Source organism: Dipodomys merriami, unplaced genomic scaffold (assembly GCF_024711535.1).
Source record: "Dipodomys merriami isolate MVZ:Mamm:240054 unplaced genomic scaffold, mDipMer1.0.p SCAF_15, whole genome shotgun sequence".
NCBI classification, from domain to species: domain Eukaryota; kingdom Metazoa; phylum Chordata; class Mammalia; order Rodentia; family Heteromyidae; genus Dipodomys; species Dipodomys merriami.
This window is the reverse complement of record NW_027202826.1, coordinates 6,359,208-6,377,694: the sequence shown is the minus strand read 5'-3', so window position 1 is coordinate 6,377,694 and position 18,487 is coordinate 6,359,208. Positions and strand designations below refer to the sequence as shown.

Sequence of the window (18,487 nt, the reverse complement as noted above, 5' to 3'; positions counted from 1 at the left end):
AGCACACGTGACAACTTCCGAGTAATACCTTTCAACTCAAATGTTGTCAATGCCTTGGTTAACTTCTTTGGATTGTGAGGATCTCTTGGAAGAGACTGGAAACTCAAATAAGTGAATGCAGAAAGAACGTGAAATGTGCAGCACTGGTGCTGTGGGCAGTGACATTGTCTCTAATGCTGCCTGGTTGCATCTGTGAGGATTACGTAGGTTTTGTTTTATTTCAGTTTCTGCCAGAGATTTCAGCAACCCTGACCGTTCAGCTCTCACATGTGAAGTTGACATTATTCATGAACGCTGTAGGCGTGTCCGTGCAGAGATGTGAGGATGGGAAGGAACAGGAGCAGATAGGCATATTCTTTTTGTTGTTGTTGTGCCAGCCCTTAGATTTGAACTCAGGTCCTAGGCACTGTCCCTGAGCTTTCTTTGTGCTCTAGTCTTGCACTTTGCCACTTCTAGCTTCTGAGTAGTTAGAGATTAGAGTCTCATGGACTTTCCTGCCTGGGCTGGCTTCAGTTATGATCCTCAGATCTCAGTCTCCTAAGTAGCTAGGATTACAGGTGTGAGCTACTGGCAGCATACTGACTAAACATATTCTTGAAAGGATGAAAACACTTGGTTTTTTGCTGAGGTGAGTAACAAATCATTTTGGTGGGGAGGGGAGGCCCTCAATGTTCATTGTTCAGGCCTAGCAATCTTCATGAGAGCTGTCAGCTTTGACAGACAGACAGTTCTGGAATGAAGCTCAGATGGGGAGCTGACAAAATAACAGCTCCTGATTATTGAATAACAAAATAATCACAATAAACAGAGTAATGTCTGCCAGGATACTTCTTGTTCTTGCAAAAATAAGGTTTATGGTTTCCAGCACCTGAGCGGAAGCCACCACACCTCCTGGGGGTATTCCCCTGGTACTTAGCGGAGAGCTCTGGTTCCCTAAGGACAACACTACTCTAGGATGACAACGACGACGACATGGGTGAGTGTTTAAGGTCACACCCAGGAGCTGTTTCAGATGGCTGCTGGCTGACTGACTCTCCTCTATCACTGTTGTTTTTTGAAATCATTTTTTCTTACTGATTGTCTAGTTGTGCTTTCACTTATTTGGTGTTTTAAAATTATTAATGCAGGTAGCTGTGCACTGGGGTTTCATTTTGATGTGTCCATGTATGCGTACGGTGTGCCATGATCAGACTCCCTCCCTCCGCCAGTCTCCCTATCCACTGAATCCCTGCCCTTGACTGTTATCCTTCCCACACGGTATTTCTACCATATTCACCCTCTTTTGCCCTCGCTATCCATCCTCTTCCCTCCCATAAGGACACACACCCTAGGCAGGGCTGGTTTTGCATTCCTGTCATTCCATTTTTTAAATGTATATTAACTGTCCAAAGGGTTTCCCCTTGGTATTTCACATGTGCATGTGTTGTTTTATTTTGAACATGGATTCTCCCCCCCACCCACTTCTATCTTTCTCAGAACTGGGGATTTTGTATTTGCAAGGCAAAAGATCTACCCCTTATCACAAATTTGAATGAACTTCAATGCAAAGACTCGCGTGATTTACATGGATTTTTAAAAGAAGAAATCCTACCTTTTGGGATCTACAATTTTGTAGAGTTTTCCATTGTGAGTCTGGGTCATGCTTTTACTGCTCGATAAAATGTAAACTTCGCCTGTTGGGGAGAAATAACAACTTCATTCCCAGAAGGGCATTACTGGCTAGCCTGTACTACCTTTCTCTTCCAATCCCTGCCCCTCTCTCCCTCTCCTCTTCTTCCCTCCCTTTTCTGCCCTCATCTCCCTTCTTCTCCCTCCCATCTCCTCTCCTCCCCCCCACAATCCCCTCCTCCCACCCATCCTCAGGTGTGTCAGCATCTCAGGAACCCCCTTCACCAGACATCCAGATTCCAGTCACTTCCTGTGTCTCCCACAGCATTGCAGTACAAGCAGGACATGGATCATGGTAACAGCATTCTAACCAAACTTCCCATGTCTTTCCTCCTCTCTGTATTCTCAACATCCTCACTCAAACCACAATCCTCCAGATCTGTGCCTGATTCCCAGGGGCTGGAATTAGAGGTGTGACTCTCTGTGCCTGGCCTGTCTTATTACTTTTGTATTTCAAAATTGGAAATAAGATGTAACAATTTTTTAGGAAATGTAACTGGAAGAGAATATACAAACCGGATCAGTTTAAAACTTTCCAATGAATTTCCCTTGCTGCAGGTTACATTTCCAATAAATGGAGGCCAAATGTATTATTCTTTAGGGTAGAACCAAGACTCTGGAGGGGGAAAAATCCAGCAGGAATGGAGCTGGATAGAAGTAATTTATGCCATACCTAATTCATCTTCTCCAAATCCGAGGATGTGACCTGAAAAATATCCTCGACAGGACCCCCCGGTGCCGAGGCACAGCGGCTTCTCTTGCCATTGCTTTGTGACGGGACTTTGCTGGAGAGTTAGAAAATTCCTACAACAAAATTGTGCAGTCAGTCAGTCAGTCTATAAGGAAAACACGCCCTAGCCCAAAGTCCACTCTTAAATGCTGAAAGCAAAGGTAATTGTTGGGTCATGGACCTCGCTTTAGCCCACAGAGTGTGCGATATTGTGAATTTTCCCTATCTGAGAGGGGCTGGGCATTTGGAGGGGCACTAAGGGAATGTGGGCAGGAGGAAAGCCCTCCCTGCCAGTCCAGTGGTCCGGAGAATGACCACGGGGTCATGTCCTTTCCAGGCTCCTGGCGCTGTCCAGCTGGTTCTCCGCCTGCCAGCCGACTGGAAACCAGGATTCGGGGTGGATCTCATCATGCAGTACCTCATAATTGTCTGCATGTGACCTCAAAACATGGAACTGCGTAGTATACTTACCCATGTGGACAAACCACATTCTGCTGAAAATCTGGCAAAACTGAGACTCTTTAGACTTCCAAGATCGTTTTAGAAATATTTGTCTAATCATGTAAAATGGCAGTTTTCAAATTATTCATTTTCAATCGTAAATTTACATTGAGGGGGAAAGGAACGACCAAAACAATATAGAAAGTCTATCTGAAGACTTCTTTGTCCTTACAATAATAAAATTATGAAATAGTATAATGTGATATATACACTATATAATATCTAATTACTACACAGTAACAACAATTTTTATTTTTATTTTTACTGAAGAAAGTGTCTCCCGAGGTAACTCTGGCTGGCCTCGTCCTGCCTCAGTTTCCCTCAAAATTATTTTTATGCATTATTTTATTTATGGATCAAGCCTGTTGAAAGGCATCTCCTTCGAATTAACCTCCAGATAAAGTAGAATGGAAGGAAGTTCTAATGTTCTCCTGTGTTCCAAGTCTGACCCCACCGTGAGGCGGCCATGACGTGGTAGTGTCATGGCCCACTGATGGATGGATGGATGGATGGATGGATGGATGGATGGATGGATGGACAGATGGATGGGTCATCTGCCATCGCAACTTGTGGTATCAAGGAACATACCCATTCCGGTCTCCAAACACGTAGCTTCCATACAGTCTTTCAGACTGGCAGCCGCGGTAAACAAATCCACCAACCAAGGGGCCATTACTGAATGGCTTGAATTCTAAAAGTGAGGGCTCACTTTCTGGAAAGAGAGAGCATTCGGTCAGAAGAGCATCTTGTCATCATGGCACAGTAATGGGAGGGAAGCAGTGGTATCACTGTTCCCCTCAGCTCTGAAATGTGTCCTGCACCACAAGAGGTAGTCAGTGAGAATCCACAGTCTTTGTGCCAATTGGAGCAAAATGTAAAAGACCTCTGGGCAGAATTTAATGAAATGAGCATGTTTTTCAATTTTTTTCCTGCTGTAATTGACAGGATATATCAATAAAATCTGGGTAGTTTGGAAGTCCTGATGATAGACTTTAAAATCCAAGCTACTTGAAAAGACAACTTCACTTTTTTTTTTTTTCCAGTCATGGGCTTGAACTCTGGGCCTGGGTATGGTCCCTCAGCTCTTTAGCTCAAGGAGAGTGCTCTACCACTTGAGCTACAGTGCCACTTCTGATTTTCTGGTGGTTAATTGGAGATAAGAGTCTCACAGACTTTCCTGCCCAGGCTGGCTTTGAACCGTGATCCTCGAATCTCAGGTTCCTGAATAGCTAAGATTACAGGCATGAGACACCAGTACCCAGCTTCATTTTTAACCATTGAATTTTTCTTTTTAAAAAATGCTTCTTGTTATATTTAACAAACCAGATCTCTGTCTGTAAAACTATACAAAATGTTTGTTTAAAAGTTAAAGACCATAAATGGTTTTAAACCATATTTGTTACATATTTTAAAACACTGCCACTTTGTTAAGCCATATCTTCATTTAAAAATCATTTAGTTTATAGTTGTGTGGTTAGCAAAGTCTATTCCATTAATTCCTTTTCAATTATATGTGTGTAGTCTATGTCAGTCTTTCCATACATGTGGGTACATACTTGAAGGTATGTATGCTAATTGTAATGGAAAAGCTCTCATGCCAGTTGCAAATTAATCTGAAAATTATTTCTTATACATTTATTGTGAAAACGGCCACCAATCGGGTGTCTTTTATGCAAAACCTTTGGGAAAATGCAGTAATTTTGAAATGCACTGTTCTTTGCCTGCAATAAACGTTTTGAGTACATAGCACCCAAGGGACAGTGTGACGTGAACTCTGGGGTTGAGCTACTCCCATTCCTGTCCATCCCTTACCACATGCTGCGTGTGGTACTGACTTTCCATGCCTCGGTTTCCCTGTGTGTACTCTGGCTGATTACAGTGCTCATCATGGACATGGACACTTTTTCTGTGACTGCAATGAGGAAAGTTTCTAAGTGGTTACACAATGTCTGGAGTAGAGTAAGCACTGCAGTGTACTTTAAAAGACATTAACATGTAGCTAGTCACACTGTAATTGGTTTTGTTTGAATCTCAATGTGTTGCATAATTTGAGTTAATCTTCTGAGATAGCCCAAATACCAGTGAGCCCGTAGCTTACAGACTTTTCTTAGACCACATTACTCTTTGGTTTGGCTTTTTAAAGACACACACACACACACACACAGAAATACACACACACACACACACACACACACACACACACACACACACACACACACAGAAATACCTGAAAAAGTAAAGTAAAAATAACTAAATACCACATGAACTAACACAGCTGCTTCATTCCTACTGCTGAATAAATAACTTTATTGAATAGGCAAATAAGAAGAGCAATCAGTTAATAATCTTAATCTACTATGGTCCCTGAATCATAATAATGCTGAGTATATTGCTTCCTTCAGAAGGAATATATATTAAAGGGCTGGGAAGGTGGCTCAGTGGTAGAGCGCTTGCCTTGCATGCATGAGGCCCTTGGTTCGATTCCTCAGCACCACATAAGCAGAAAAAGTCGGAAGTGGCTCTGTGGCTCAAGTGGTAGAGCGCTAGCCTTAAGGTGAAGAGCTGAGGGACAGTGCCCAGGCCCAGAGTTCAGGCCCCACAACCGACCAAAATATATATGTATATAGAAATATATACACACATATAAAATGTTAAACATACTAAGCATTTTAGACTCATTGATATACAGCTTTATATTTTTATGTTCTCTCTAAGCACTCTAGTAATCAGGCCATTAGAAATGATATTTAATTATCCCATTCCATGACTCATCTTTACAACTCTATTTTGTACTGTCTTCTCCAGGACAAACACCTTCTAAAATATTCTGTTCTTATTTGAAACACAATTTTCCCATTTGCTGCAATTACCATGTTTGGTATTGAAAAACTTATTATCCTTAAGACTTTTTTTCCTCTCTCTCTTTGCATGAAAGATATAAGAACAAGTTTTTTGTCTTCTAAACTAACTAAGCAGAAGTTGTGCATTTTGGTTCTCAGACGAGCCAAGTATAATCTCTAACTTTTGAAGCTATTCAGTGATTAAGACATTAATAGAGAACCATTCAAGCCTTGGAAGGGAGGCAGATAGAACCTTGGGGCGTATAAATGGCCCTGTGTCTTTAAAAAGAGAGTGACTTGGCACAGAGTGGCACTTCCACAGGTTAGGCCAATATTTGTATTCTTCCTCAAATGATTATTTCACAGAATTTCTTTTATTGTAAATGCATACACTGAAAGCAAACTCAAACCAAAGCAAAACCAACAAATCGTTCCTGACTTACCATAATCTTTGCCCTTTATTATCTGTAAGATTCGTGCTGATGATCTGTTTTTTCCATTGGAATCAGAACAAAGTATTGTTAAGTTGATGTTTATATCAGTGGGATGCCGGTCCACAGCGCATCTGCACGACAGAAGAGGGAGATACCCGTGAATTCCCTCAGAGCATCTTCCCAGCTTACCTGGGATTCCTGATGTAGGCTGGAACCTTTTGTGGGCTGGCCAAGATCCCGTGAGATAATTTATTCAGGTTTTTCTACAAACTATGGAAGGAAGCATTCTAAAGCATTTGTTTACTCTGCTGAAACTTGATGATTCCTTGAGTATGTTCCTCAGTTTCTCTCGGTATCTCCCTCCTTATGAATGTGCGTGGTTGGGTCATTAAGGTGGCACATGCCTTTAATTCCAGATACTCAGGAGGCAGACATAGAAGGATTGCAATTTGAAGCTAGCCCAGCCAAAATGTCAGCAAGACCCTGTCTCTAAAACAAGTCAGGTATTAGGTAGTACATGTCTGTAATCCCATTTGCTTGATTGGTGAAGACGGGAGGATTGTGGTCCAGGGCCTGCCCAGGCAAAAACAGAAGACACCATATGAAAAAATACTAAAGGAAAAGCACATGGGAACATGGCTCAAGTGGCAGAAGCAGCAGGCTACTAATACCCTGAGTTTAAGCGCCATTACTGAAACAACAAACAATACCAGCCACAAAACAATGACAAACCCTTTCCTATCCTGTTGCTAAGGAATGTCTCACATATACATTGACAAAATAACAGAATAAGAATCAGAAAAAAGGGAACAAATCAGTGTCATCAACTCACATTTATGCTGAGTGCAGCATTATGGTATTCGTTTTGTGGAATTATGCTCTAATGCTCAGGATTCTCTAACAAAGGAAACCCACGTTTCAGTTCAGGGAAACCAAATGCAGCTGGATGGGGTGATGTGCTGAGGCCTTTTACGCTGATCTGGGGACCTGCAGGTCTTTATGGGTAAACCACTGTCTGTGAACTCCACAGGGCAGCCCCCCTTCTAGCTTCCTTACTGCTAGAACCTCTGACCCACTTCAAAAGTGCATAAGTAGGAGGGGCTTCATATCCGTTGAATATTGCTATCAATGACAGACTAGGGTTCTGGACAAATGAAGTGGAATAATACATGTGGAGTTCTTAGAAATGTGAGAAACAAGTTTGGCAACCTTGGATTGTGTGTGTGTCATATGTGTTGAGGGGGTGCTGTGTGAATTATAGCAGGATCCCAGCCTCTACCCATTGGACAGCAGTCATGTCACTCCGTCCTCGACTCCACCTATCCTATCCCCAGCTGCGAAAAGCAAAATTGTTTCCAGACATGAAAACATTTTCCATTCAGAATCACTGTTTTAGGGCAGCAAGATACATTAATTATTCACAAACAAAATCAAATCTTTGGACTATTAATTTTAAAAAATGAGACTAGGTGCTTGTTCTTCAGAGGCGTGAGAGTGATGTAGCAATTATTTAAACATGCAACAACGCTTGGCTCTGAAAGATTCCACCGATGACAGGGAAACTCTAGGACAGGCTTGCCGAAGTCGGGGGGGGGGGGCGGAGGGGGGTGGCGGGGGCAGTGGTTCGGTGGCACCAGTCCCCCATTGTCCTCTTTAACTCAATGATTCACAGAATACAATGCCTGGCAGGGACCAGGAGGCAGCAGTGCGTGGCGTGAGGTGGAGCTGCAGCCCTCCGGAATGAGAAAATGTCCCTGCATTGCCTTATCCTTTGAAGATGGAGCGTTCTTGACCAAAAATTTAAAAAGTTGGATTTCTTTCCAACAAGAAACAGCAAATGTGGAATGGCTGGGGTGGGGTTGGGGGCCGTGAGCTCTATTTTTGGTGGAATCTGAGGTGTAGGGACAGCTTCTTGACCTTCTAACCTCCAGTTTCTGAGGTGAAAAAGGAGGCAGTCAGTGAAACTAACCACAGTGGTGCTCCGGCAGTGGTATGTGTCATTGCCATTTGTCCACACCCAGTGAATGGATACTGCCAAGAGTGGGCACTAGCTAGGAGCCGATGGCCCATGCCTGTAATCCTGGCTACTGAGGGGCTGAGAAATGGACAAGTGAGGTTCAAGGTCAGCCGAGGCAGAGGTGTTTGCAGAACCCCTTTCAGCTCTGTCTGGCCACTATGGTGTGCTGGGGTCCTAAGTTATGAGGGAGGCTGAGGCTGGGAGGACTGAAGTTCCAGGTGAGTTTGGGAAGGAAAGACTGAGACTCCATCATATCTCTGCAGCTGGACACCGTGGCACCTGCCTGTCATCCTGGCAGTGATGGGAAGCTGAAAATAGGCGAATTGCAGTCCAAGTGTGCATCCAGGCCGGCAGGCGGACCCTACCTCAAAAAGGACCAGTGCAAAGTGAGGCTGGAGGTGTGGCTCAGCTTTAGAGCACCTGCCTAGCAAGCACAAGGCCTTGAATTCAAACCCTAGTACCAAACAAATAAACAAATAGCAGACCCGCGTGCAAACTGTAGACTTTGGGGAGGTTCCCCCCAGCGGGCTGGGTCCTCAGTGTCGCACAGTGGTGTCGCTAAGGAAATGAGGCTGAGGAGAGGTCATGCAAGGGGAGGCACACGCTTCAAGCGCCCCTCCCTTCTCTTCTGTTTTGCTCTGAATCTATCACTGTTCTGTACCATCGTCTACAGAACGAGAGGATGTGGGAGAGGGAGATCACCGGGTACTGCAACCTAGTCCTGAGAAGCATGGAGGAGATACTGTAGACAGATACTTCGCTCAGATACAAGGCCCTTAACAGTTGGCTTTACTTTTTGCTAATAATTATTTTCATTCCTTTTCTGCTTTACTGCATCTTTTTTTTTTTTCTGTTTAAGATCCTCCTGGAGGAAGGCAGAATATAAATGCTCTCCTCTGCTCCCTACTGCCAGTGGAGGTAGAAATTCACTGTATAGCCATTTTGCCCCAAACACGGTCCATAAAATGCCTTTTCCTATATTTTTGCACTTGAGGCTCAGGACCCCCAGGGAGGTTACAAGGAGGCCCCAAGCAGGGTCGTGGTGACTCGAACCGCCCAGCATCAAAGTGCTGCTTTGTGAGGGTGTCCGTGAGCTGTGAGCTATAGGAATGGAATGTGACAGTTTCCTCCACATCCTGAGCGCACCGTAAGTATTCCCCGTCGAACAGATTTTAAGATCTGCTGAGATGCCAAAAGGGAAATGAACTGTGGATTTGGGCTTTGATGGAAGGGAGATGAAGGGCATGAAGGATTATAAAAAATAAAAAGGTTGAGAAACATTCACCTTGCACATAGCGAACACTCAATAAACATTAAATAGCAAGAATAACTGCGCTAATAAATGAATGAATGTAGCCTGGTATCTTTTGCATGAATAATACACCACAGGTGGGGTGAAGCTTTCATCAGAGAATTTCTATATTATACTTCATGGTATTTTAAAAATAATATATCCAAACTTTCTCACTCCACATCCTTTTAACTTCTCCTTTCTTTATAGTAGAGCAAGCAGCCGGCCTGAATTCCTTTAGTATTTGTAATTTTTCCGAAGTAAACCGTTAACACTACATCATCCTATATTAAGTGAAGCTGTGTAATAAGAACTTCCAGGTGTCAGACACCCCACCTTGTGCTTTGTCTCTAGATTTTTTTTTATCCAGTCTTGACAGCCTCCTGACAGCAGAGTTAGTATATAAGGGCTGTGGTATGAATGTGTCTTGCAAAGTTCACGTGTTGGCAACTTAATCCCGATTGCAGCAAACAATGTCAAGAGGTGGAATGGTTAAGGGTCAAATGGGTCATGAGGACTCTGCCCTTAAAAAGGGATTGGTGCCCATAGGCCGCTGTGCGATCCCAAGGAAAGGATGGTTTGGGCACTCGCTCGCTCTCTCTCTCTCTCTTTCTCTCTCTCTCTCTCCTTCTCCTTCCCTCTCGCCTTCTGCCTTGGGAAGAACTAGCAAGAATCTTTCAAAAGACTTGAAGCTGAAACACTTGGACTCCCGGCCTCCAGAACCATGACCACATAAATTTCTCCCCTTTATTAGTTACCCGGTCCATAGTGTTTATTTCTGTTACAGTAGCACAAAACAGACTAGCACAGTAAGTAAAATAATATTTAGAAGGGCTTAAGGAAAGAGGTCCAAAGGTTCATTATCTCTGCAAAGGAGTGATGTTGTTAGTCATTACACCAGTCAGCAATTTGTACCGAGCAGTAGTCTCCTCCAATTTGAAGTCATTTTTTTTCTCTATAACTTATCCTTTTATTTATTTATTTTTGGTCTAATCTGCGTTGTCAATGACTTACACAGTCATAGAAGAAAGGGGGCGAGTACCTGCCCAGCCCATGGCGCGTCTGATTTTAGAGGCACACACTCTGGCCTCACCTTGTCTGCCCAGCGACCCCACACCCTCTTTCTCCTAGCAGTACCTGCTGGTCCTTCAAAGCGGGTCACCTTCTCACCTGCCTGGGTCGTGGAGCCCATGTGCAAACACTTCTGGGGGCTGATTGGTGCTGTTGAAGTGGGGGTTGCTCCGAGGGATAGCGTAAGGCACGTTGCACAGGTCTGTGTCCACATCCAGTCTCAGCACGGAGCCTGTGAAGTCGCTGAGAGATGGGGGGGCAGGGGGAGGGCGTGAGTGCTTTAAGTTTGGCTGCTGTGTGGTGAAGCCGCAAGGCAGTGAAGAACCATTCCCTTATCCGAGACACAACTGTGCCCAGTTCCACTGTGCCCAGCCTCGGCTTGGAGCTGGCCACGGACGGTGGCACCATTAACACACTGCTTTTTCTTTTTTTCTTTTCCTACATCTGTCCTCTTCCATTTTTGTCAGCCCATGAGTTTTACGCAAAGGGAAGTGAAGGATCATGGGAGGTGCTGAGCAGCAGGTGCCCCCAGGAAGCAGGGGCGTGGCTCAGGGCAGCAGAGGCCGGGCACAGGGGGACACTGCAGCCCCTCCTTTCGTGACCAGGAGAGGAGCAGTGCCTCGGCCTGAGGTTGAACTCCCCTGCGCTCTGCAAATATGGACACGGGACAACAACTGCCAGATACGTAAGCCAGGTGATGTGAAGCCACGTGGGTTTGTGGCTCCCTGCTCAGCCCCCTTCTCCCGGCCCTGCCAGCATGCTCTCGGCCACCAGGCACCCATCCGCGGTGTCCCTTACCTTAACCCATCCATCTCTTCCATGTCGTCCAGTGTGATCATCCCGTCCCCGAGGATGACGTACAGGAAGCCATCGGGACCAAACAGCAGCTGTCCTCCCAGGTGCTTGCGGTGGAGCTCTGCGACTTCCAGAAACACCCGGGCTGTCCTCAAATCCACTTGGTGGGGATTCTTCCTACATTGGGGGAAAGGAAAGACAGCGTGACCATTAAAGACACAGGCAAAGCCACCGGAGAGCAGCACGCACACAGGAAAACCAAATCCAGCCCAGAAATAAGAAACCTATACTTGGAATGGAGCCCGTAAAAGTCTGCTCATTTCTATACTCTGAAAGTAGCATTTAACTCGGGAGATACCAGAGGAAAGGGGTCAAAGGCCATCGTTGTTCTTTTCCTCTTAAAAACATACACACAAGGTAGCCGTTTTCCTTTCATTGCTCCTGCCTGATGGCTAGGAACAAAGCGGATGTGAGGAGAGGAAGAGCAGCACAGTCACACACCTGTCTGCGCAGGGCCTTTCAGCCATACCTGGAGACCGTGTACTCCACAACTCGGAGGATGTGGTCGTGCGGCCCCATGGCCCAGCGCTCTTGGTTGGTGGTGTAAGACACGTACAGCTTTCCATTTTTCTTGTAATTGGGATGGAATGCAAGGCTTAACAGTCCTCTTTCATCTCCACCCTGCAGTCAAATGAAAAACACAAAGAATCGTGAAGTTAATTATGTTCTTTATTGTGTTTCAACTGAGACTCCAAAAGAGTTTCTTTCTTGCTTCTGGGTAATCTTTGCCCAACTAACCTCATTTCTTTGTTTCTTTCTTTTCTTTTTCTTTCCCTTTCCTTTCCTTGCCTACTACACAAAAAAGGATTATAAAACATTTCACTGTGTGGAACTCTTTAAGGACAATTTACGAACAATTGTCTTGTTCTACCGATTGTGTGGTTATCTGTGTGCAAGAGTCTTAACACCACTTTTGTGAAGTGATTTGTGTATGTGATCTTGGGAAGCTAGGAAGACAAGCTGAAGTGTTGTGAGACATTCTTTCCTGGGTTACTAGGGTGCTTGGAGTTGATAGAAGACAAATAAAAAGGTTCATAATCAACAGTCACTTCTAATCCACATCTCCCAAACCCCAAACCCAGTGTGGGCTGCCAGTTCCCACTGTCTTGGCAATCCTGTTTAGAAAACAGTTAAATTGCTTGTGTAATATGTAAACCTTTGTTTCAGCCAGAGGCACGGACATCAGCTGTCACAACGATGGTGGTCTGTGTATCACAGCTAGGTAACAGGCAGCCTTGGCCCATCTATATAGAAATGAGGTATTTTTACATGCACCCCCTTCACTGTGTAGGGTTTTCTTTACAGAAGGATGAAGAGGTGGGAGGAGAGGCAAAGGCCAGGGCCAGCATGGGGGTTGAAGAAACACCAGAGAGGAAAGCGGACACTAAGAAATAAAAGAAAAATCCCAAACAACTTTCTTTTGTTATTATCTGAATGTCAAGGATTGTATACATTAGGCATGCCAAATGCTATAACAATTAAAACATCATCATGTTCTTAAATAGAAAGGCATTTTATCTTTGTTTTCTGCTAATTCAGCTTGGTGAAACTCAATACGATCTTAGCATTTGTTTTATCCACAAGTAGTTGAGGAATTTCTATAATGAAATCAAAGCATCTAAAATTATCTAGATCAGAGATTTAAATTTCATGTTCTAGTAAGTCGGTGAACGTTTTTCTCCGCAGTCTGACGAGTTATCTACAGTGGTGAAAAACAGTGACTGCCCATGATACATCACCTTATTAATCCCACCAAACAGCTCCACATCTGTTCAGACGCAAAGCTAGGGGAGCTTACTCCTGAAGTATTAAGAGGAGGGAAAAAAATCTGCATAGTTTCTTTGCAAGATCACACTGAGTGAGCGATGGAACGCTGGTGCGCATATCCCACTGAACAGCCCGCGTCCCCAGCAATGCTCAGACCCATCTGCAGAACACAACTGACATTCTCGATTGATCTGGAACGAACACTAATGTGTAATAAACCTTGTTGGATTTGTTTCCTGCCTCAGCCCTAACTCCTTTTTAGCCCTAACTCCTTCCAGCGGGGAAGCGCTCAAACTTTTGGAAGTGGGAACCCCTAAATCGTTATTCACATGGCAAAAATGTCACCCCTTTTGCATATCATCATATACTTAATTTTAGCTTTTACTCGCTAGGGCAAGACTGTAATGACTGCGATCTTGTAATGAGCCTTGGTGTCTTGGGTTCCCTTGTTATGATGGCTTCAGTACTGATTTCAGGTTGCTATTTTTCTTCTTGTATTGTCATTAAATAAATATCTCTTGACTTTCCTAGGAGACTCTGGGAGCTAGGAAGTCTGACTAAGGTTCAGCTGAAGAGAAGTCCCAGCATATTTAAACCTCCTTGACAGATTGCACAAGCAGGCCCCGGCTGGGATTTCATGTGTGATTAATTCCTTTCCTGAATATATTTCTCTCTGAAGCTGGGAGGGCAGGTTAAGTACCGCATGCCTGCCTTGCTTTATTAAACGTTTGTATTCACGGTAAGAAGCTTTAGTTGAAAGTCATTCTTTGTACTTTCCAATCAAATCATTAAAAATACAATTTGGTTTGGATAGCAACCTGGTTTCAAATTGTGCTGGTTGCTTTTCAGGAATTTGGGATGTCAAATTAACACACGCCACGAGGGCAGAGGGAATGAGATTTGGACAAAATCCAAAGGTAATTGTAGACAGTGGTCCCCTTCAGAGACCCGGCTATCACAGGAATGAAGTAAAGAGCATCGCTGACATTTACGGAAACATAGTCAGACATCTTGATGACAGGGACATAAATCAGAAATGCAATGTTAAAAATGTCAATAATTCTGACAATTTCAGGCCAATAGCATCCACATTTAATTAAGTATTCTGCATGATCTCAGCTTTAAAGTTAGAGTGATGTTCTGTTTGGCTGAGAAACTTGACTACTGAGTAACTTCAAAGAAATACTTTCATGACTTGATTTTAAAAAACGAGCATGTTATACAAATACCTCAGACTGTCTCTTAAAGTCATCTTTTTAAAAATTACCACATAGCACCCCTAAATGTACAGAAGATTAGGAGGGACAGATAGTTTCCTGCCAGGAGATTAAGGTGTTGATAGGTTAACATTTCCCCTGAGTCAGCCATCAGGGTTTATGGTGTCTCTTTAATTAAAATACGTTACTGACAAATCATGATTTAACTTTCACACACAAACATCTATTTTGAGGTCTAGGTCATTTTTCAAGGCCTATGTGAAGAAATACGCTGATTAGACATTAGGGGTGAACTTTATACCAGGACCAGTTGAGGTCGCACCCCACACAGTTAAGCTCCAGGGCCTCAGTGCCAGTCTCCAGCAGGGCATCATCTCAGCCCGGGAGCCAGGAACCCGATGCTGGCAACTAGAACCAGGACTGGCTGCTGGCGAGCTCTCCTAGGCTCCAGTCATTCTTTCCCGTTATCTTCGGCCCTTCCACCCCAGCTCTGGCTGTGTGTACCCACAGCCTTGTTCTGATGTCAGCATCCCAATTCCGAAGGCTCTCTTCTCATTTTATTTCAACAGCTGATAACCTGGCTTTAGAGGATTGGCAGAAAAAAGAAAAAGGAACCAAACCCTTGTGGCAAAGTCCACACTCCTCTCCTGACTGGCTTTCCATCCCTTTTCACACAGGCTCAGAGTTACTGGAATGGAAATCATGTACTCCCTTAGAACCCTGACAGAAGTACATGGGTAGAATGGCAAGTGGACGACTCATGGTCCAGGGAAGCATGCATTTTAAAAACACACTGAATTCTCACGTTCTGCCTTTGAAAACCTTTAACTGGTGTCCAACATGTTCACTGTTACCCACGTGGAAAGCACTGATGTTCCCAAATATTCATGTCATACTTCATTATTCACACTCAACACTGTGTGACACTGTGTTTCTTGGGACACACAGACAACACTGCTAGAATTGAACTGGAAGCCAGCTGGGCAACACCATACATCAATTCAGTTCTGCGACCACAGCCCGCCCTTCTAGCATCATGAGCTACCACTTCATCCTCCCTTCTCCTCTAGTCAGTTCTCCCAATATTGTGTCAGCTCTGGACAGGCCCACCTCAACCACAAATGACTTCTCAAAACTGTAGTGCTGAAGGCTTAAATATAGTATCTCTACACATGAATCCCTCCTTGGGCATGTTGAATAGGTAGTTACTTGTCTGGTCTTCTCTCTCTCATCTCCTTAGAATGCCCTTCATAGAGTCAAAGTCAAAGAGACTAACTCCTCCCCAAGAGATGACTTAAATGTAATACAAGACCTGGCTTGGAGGGTGGAGGAAAGAAGACAGAACCAGGAGACAAAACTGGAAAAGGAGAGGCAGTTGGCTTGCCGCCTGCCGCCTCTTGGGAGGAACGAGTCTCTGCTGACTTGTATTTTAACATGTGGGCCTCATGTTAGTCTCTGACCTAGAGACTAAGATAACAAATCTTATTTGAAGTCTGTAGTAGATTCTTGCAGCGGCAATAGACACCAGATACAGTCTAGTATTGCGTTATTTCTGACAGTTCTACCATGACATTTTCTTATTTCTAAACAACAGGCTCCTAGTGGACCTGGTGAGTCACCAAGTCTCTTCTTTCCTTTCACGTTATGCAAAGCATAGACAGGTGAATGACAGTGAAGGAAATGCTAAAAACGTGCCTTAGAATAGAAGTATGTCTTAGAGACAATTACAAAACGCCGCCACACCATTCTTACATTAATTCCTTCAGGATTAAGGGAGGCTCACTCATCCCTCTGTCCTGAGGATGCTCTTACTCTTGTTGACACCCTGCCTAATCTGTCAAGTAATTTAGCTTCCACGTAACAACGCTCTTTACTGTTTCAGAGGGGAGGAAACTTAGGTATTAATAAAAAAAAAAAAAAAAAGCTAAGCACAAGCCGGATGCCACTAGCTGGCAATGTGTATAATCAGTTCTTCAAAGCCCATGAAGGCCACTGTAGAGTACTTCAGTTTTCTTCCAGATTTAATCCTTCCCTCCGTGATTACTGTGCTCTGCTCCTTCTCCTCCTATTTTAAAATCATATTCTTTCAGTGTACCACAAATCCTTTTGTGAATTATGCCAAGAGTTAAAATAGTTAACTGATTAATTAAACATAAAGCAAGAAACATTTTTTTTTGCTAGATTTTAGACTTAACATCTATACAGTTTAGTACACCAGCCTCAAAATAGAGCAGAACACCCAAAGATCTTTGCATGGAATTTGCTGGGTTATTGAATGTGGGAGTGGGGGTGTTATACTTGAAAGCCTGAGAACTAGTCATCTCCTAAGATGCTCACACAGCTAAGGACGATAATGAGAGATGACATCAAGACCTTCCAAGTACTATTTGAGTTGAAGCCAGGGCTGTGACAAAGCTTGACAAAGATGAGTGCCATCAGCACATCCAGCTGTCTGAGAAAGTCGCAAGACGTTGAAGAAGGGAATGTGACTGTGGAAGAATGTGAGTGTGCATCTGGATCTGATGAGAAATGCATTCCCGCTCTGTGGAGTCCTCTCCTGTCACTGCCATCCCAAGCACTTTAGGACTTCAGAAAATTACAGGCATGGCAAGGAAGATTTTAACTTATATTTAGCACCAGGCTCACAACATAGTTTTGAAGACTATCTGTGTGTAATGTATCTTCTCCAGATATTGGTGTGAGTGTGTGTGTGCGTGTGTGTGTGTGTGTGTGTGTGTGTGTGTGTGTGTGTGGTGTGTGGTGAGTAGTTTATCAATAATTTGCAAGGCTTAATGTAATGGGAATAATTATTCTGGAGTTGAACCATATACATTAGGCTATGGTTGGAATTCACTTGCTTTTTTTCCCTTTCAGTTTTAAAAAATAACATGTTTATATATTCCCAAGTTAAACATAAAGCAATTTATTTAGCAAGCAAAGAGGAGATCAAAGAAACAAATCAATCCACCGTTTGTGTGTTCTCTGAGAGTACTGATGGCAAATCACAATGACATTTGTCCTACACCAAAAATAAACCCTACAGACAAGGTACTTCCCAAGATTGATGATAGAAAAAAATGTGCATTCACATAGTGACAAATAGCTGTGAAAATCACAGCAGTACTAATGAATATAGCTCATGTTTATATAAACAACAAAGGACTGAATGCTGATCAAGATGCATGTACGTATTTTTCCTCTCACCCTCTCAAGAACTCTCAAGAACTCCTTATGGATAGTTCTTAAATATAGTTCTAAAAGTATAAGTCGTTAACATATTACCAAATCTACAAATATTGGGGAAATCTTGTTATAAAATTAAATAATTCCTCGAGACAAATAGAGTAATTTAGAAAACACATTAATGGTAATGATTACTCTTTTTATCATTGATAATTATATGCTCTGTTGTCTTGCAACTTAGAAATGTTTTTCTTAGAAGACTTTTTTAAAATAATAAAGATTAAGAATTCCTCTTACCTTATTAGTAACCATTTTAACAAACCAAAGACTACATATTAACTTTTGTAAGTATAAAAGTCGATTTTATGTAATTATTTGGAATACTATATTTTTATAGTGAAGAACCAATGAAATAAAATAGACTCGCAGAAGTTCATTTCCCATGTTAAAGTTAAAAGCTCTGAGGTATAGTCTAATTATTGTGTCTTTAAAACTAAAGAATATAAAGTATCTTTCCTTCCTACTTGCCTCTGATTTATACCTTTGTACATTGAAAAATATTTTTTCCTGGCTAGAAAATGGATCTAGGATCATTTCAACAAAAGGAAAAAAAAATGTCATAATATTAACCATAAATGCTTTTAACTACAGCAAAGGGTACAAAATTGTTTTTAATGAATTTGACCCCTTGCTTTTATAAAGTTTGGGTTTTTTTATGATGTGTGGCTAATATGGTGGTCATGCAGATAAAAGCATTATCTTCACATCATTATGTAGAAACAGGACACGGGTACACCCATCACGTTTTGCTACTCTTGCCATTATGAATTTCCTATTGTTACTCTAAATAGGAGCTCAAATTGACGTATATGAGAGCACACATTAAGCAATTAAGTAAGATTATTGCTTTGAA

The 18,487-nt window shown here is 43.0% G+C and overlaps 1 protein-coding gene across 1 annotated transcript in view; it reads right to left on the bottom strand.

The window, feature by feature from the left end:
• The window catches only part of Hhip (hedgehog interacting protein), an 80,343-nt gene that overhangs the window by 16,357 nt on the left and 45,499 nt on the right, over nucleotides 1–18,487 (bottom strand). The window contains exons 5-11 of the mRNA XM_070022136.1: nucleotides 11,877–12,028; nucleotides 11,351–11,524; nucleotides 10,652–10,795; nucleotides 6,183–6,304; nucleotides 3,488–3,611; nucleotides 2,342–2,472; nucleotides 1,592–1,673 (exon numbers count right to left, since the gene is read on the bottom strand). Of these exons, the coding sequence (XP_069878237.1) occupies nucleotides 1,592–1,673; nucleotides 2,342–2,472; nucleotides 3,488–3,611; nucleotides 6,183–6,304; nucleotides 10,652–10,795; nucleotides 11,351–11,524; nucleotides 11,877–12,028 (929 nt within the window). The remainder of the gene's footprint in view (nucleotides 1–1,591; nucleotides 1,674–2,341; nucleotides 2,473–3,487; nucleotides 3,612–6,182; nucleotides 6,305–10,651; nucleotides 10,796–11,350; nucleotides 11,525–11,876; nucleotides 12,029–18,487) is intronic.